General features: G+C 37.2%; 1 protein-coding gene across 2 annotated transcripts; it reads right to left on the bottom strand.

The window, feature by feature from the left end:
- Positions 1-296: 296 nt before the first annotated feature.
- On the bottom strand, positions 297-1,926 carry LOC116124669 (expansin-A5-like). Of its 2 annotated transcripts, none has more exons than XM_031410393.1 (4): positions 1,906-1,926; positions 1,540-1,678; positions 1,152-1,440; positions 297-999 (listed from the first exon to the last, which is right to left on the bottom strand). In XM_031410393.1, exons 2-4 carry the CDS (start codon positions 1,664-1,666, stop codon positions 690-692), a joined length of 726 nt encoding a protein of 241 aa, XP_031266253.1. In that variant the 5' UTR covers positions 1,667-1,678; positions 1,906-1,926; the 3' UTR covers positions 297-689. The 2 variants fall into 2 exon arrangements, with proteins under 2 accessions (XP_031266253.1, XP_031266252.1); XM_031410392.1 differs by lacking the exon at positions 1,906-1,926 and adding an exon at positions 1,823-1,896.
- Positions 1,927-2,350: the final 424 nt, after the last annotated feature.

The following is a 2,350-nucleotide window of genomic DNA, read 5'->3' on the forward strand; positions in this document are numbered from 1 at the left end:
GAAAGCCAATAATATCACAAAATTCGTTAATTAATCTTGGGGATGATATTAATTTTTAATTTTTTTAATTTTTTTTTAAAAAGTCGTATCTTACTATATGCGATACACCATTCAAAAATTAGGTTTTCGATACACGATACGATACGCGATTTGACAACTATGGTTTCTAGAGCGAAATGTTACAATTTCTTATTACATTCTAGATTATAGTCCGAGGATTCATTAGACCATGATCCAAGCGTTGGAAAGATGAGTAATAGCTTGGCAAGCATATAATAACTGAGTAAAACGAGATAGATAATAATCGGCAAGATTTCCTTTTACATTTAAATTAAGAAAAACTCAGATGCAAACATGATCATATTTAGCAGTAGCTTATTCCAGTGCTACCTTACAAAAGCACTTCTTAAAAGCACAGTTTATGTATTGGCAACAAAAGGGCAATAAAAGCACTTCTGTTTCTTTCTAGCAGTTATCGAGGCCTCAGGGCTTTTCATTAATCCAAAGCCTGCCATGAACTGCTGCAGAATCTCAGAATCATATTAAAACAAGAAAGGGCCATATCTGAATTGGTCCTGACCCCATATATTTACTCATATACTCTCTTTCTATATAGAACTAGTTAATCACTTAATTAAACACACTAAAAGGGTTGCTTAATTTAGCTTTAGCTGAGAGGGATATGATGTCTAGTACCGATACTGCCATCCAGTATATGTCTGGCCAAAGGACCAGCCAGCAGGGGCAACATTGTAAGACACCAGACTGCGACCATCACTTGTAGTTACAACAAAGGAGAGGCTTTGTCCATTAAGGTAGGAATTACTCTGCCAATTTTGGCCCCAGTTTCTTGACATTGGTTGCCATCTAGTCTTTGAACCTTTTATTGACACTGCATGCACATCACCAGCTCCTCCAACATTTGTTATAAGAACCAAATTGAAATATGAATGACCGTTTATTGTAAACCTAATCCCTCCACTTCTCTTGCATCTCACCCTGCAAAAAAAATCAAATCCAATCCCCAGATTTAGCCTTAATTCGCAGCAATAATGTTTCCAATTCATGTGGCAGTTGATCTACTACACAGGTTGGAATGCCGACTTTGTATGTGTAGCATTAATCTTACTGGCAGAAAGTGATTCTATTACCTTCTGTAAAGTACAGGAACAACTCCGGCTCGATATTGAGCAATGTGTTGGAAGATGGGCTGAGAGAGATCAAAGTGATGGTTTGGAGGGTCACACCAGCCACCAGGAGGGCAGAAGTTAGTGGCAGTGACAGTAATGGAGCCAGGAAGGCACCATTGAGGGTCATTAACACACATGAGCTGATAGCAGGCTCCACAGCTTAAACCATTGTTGAACAATGCGGTGCTGAGGGCTGCAGTGTTTGTTCCATAGCCTTGACTGTACAAATTCCCATATCCACAAGCCCCACCTACAAAAAACACCAAAAATATAGTCACTAAGAGTGTTATTATTATTACTATTCACTATATTTGTGAAGTAAAATTACAATTCTGTTAACTTCACATACCCATTGTTCCAGAAGCATCACCTCCTCCATAGAAAGTGGCATGAGCATTGATCCAACCACCATAAGAAGCCTGAACAGAAGAGACCAATGAGAGAAACCCCACCAAAAGAGTCCCCAAAAGAGCCATTTTTTTTCCTTCCTGCACAAAGCATTTGAGCACACACTTCAGCATTGTGTATAGCAGTAGTACTGTAAGTAATGATGACCACAAAGCATATAGTTTTTATTCTTTTGAAAGTAGTTTTATGAAAGAAAGAGAAAAAAGTGTTGCAAGAAAATAAACCTTGAAAGTAGTTTGTTTGAGGAAATGTAGAAGAAGAAGGGCAAGGTTTGAGGGGAATAAATAGAGAGCAGTCAACATCAAACCGGACAATCTTTGAACTGTTGGGAACATGCAACTGTTAAGTGGTTTTTGGGACTGTATTTTTTCCAGAAAATATGTAGTTTTAAGAGGTTTTACAAGCGGTTTTGTTCCACAAACCGCGTGGTTTTGAAGTTGTCCAGTAGGAAAATGCCAGGAAAACAAGTCTATTCAGACTGTAACAACATGGTTTGTTATTATTCAAAGTTTTACCAAAGTCATTTTTATGATTCTATCTAGTAAAATTTCTGAAAGTTTTATAAAATGAAGATATTTTGATTAATCAAAAGATGAGTGAAAGGTATTCCCATGTTAAATTGTTGAGTTTGAAAATGACTTTGCAGTGTAGTGATTTTCCATTAAATGAAGTGGACTTGAATCACTTGATGGTGGGATAGCACCACATGTTTAATGTTCTTGTGTTCTGTGAGTTGCTTGATCAAGATTGTG

The sequence above is a fragment of the Pistacia vera genome, unplaced genomic scaffold, assembly GCF_008641045.1.
Source record: "Pistacia vera cultivar Batoury unplaced genomic scaffold, PisVer_v2 Contig1547, whole genome shotgun sequence".
NCBI classification, from domain to species: Eukaryota; Viridiplantae; Streptophyta; class Magnoliopsida; order Sapindales; family Anacardiaceae; genus Pistacia; species Pistacia vera.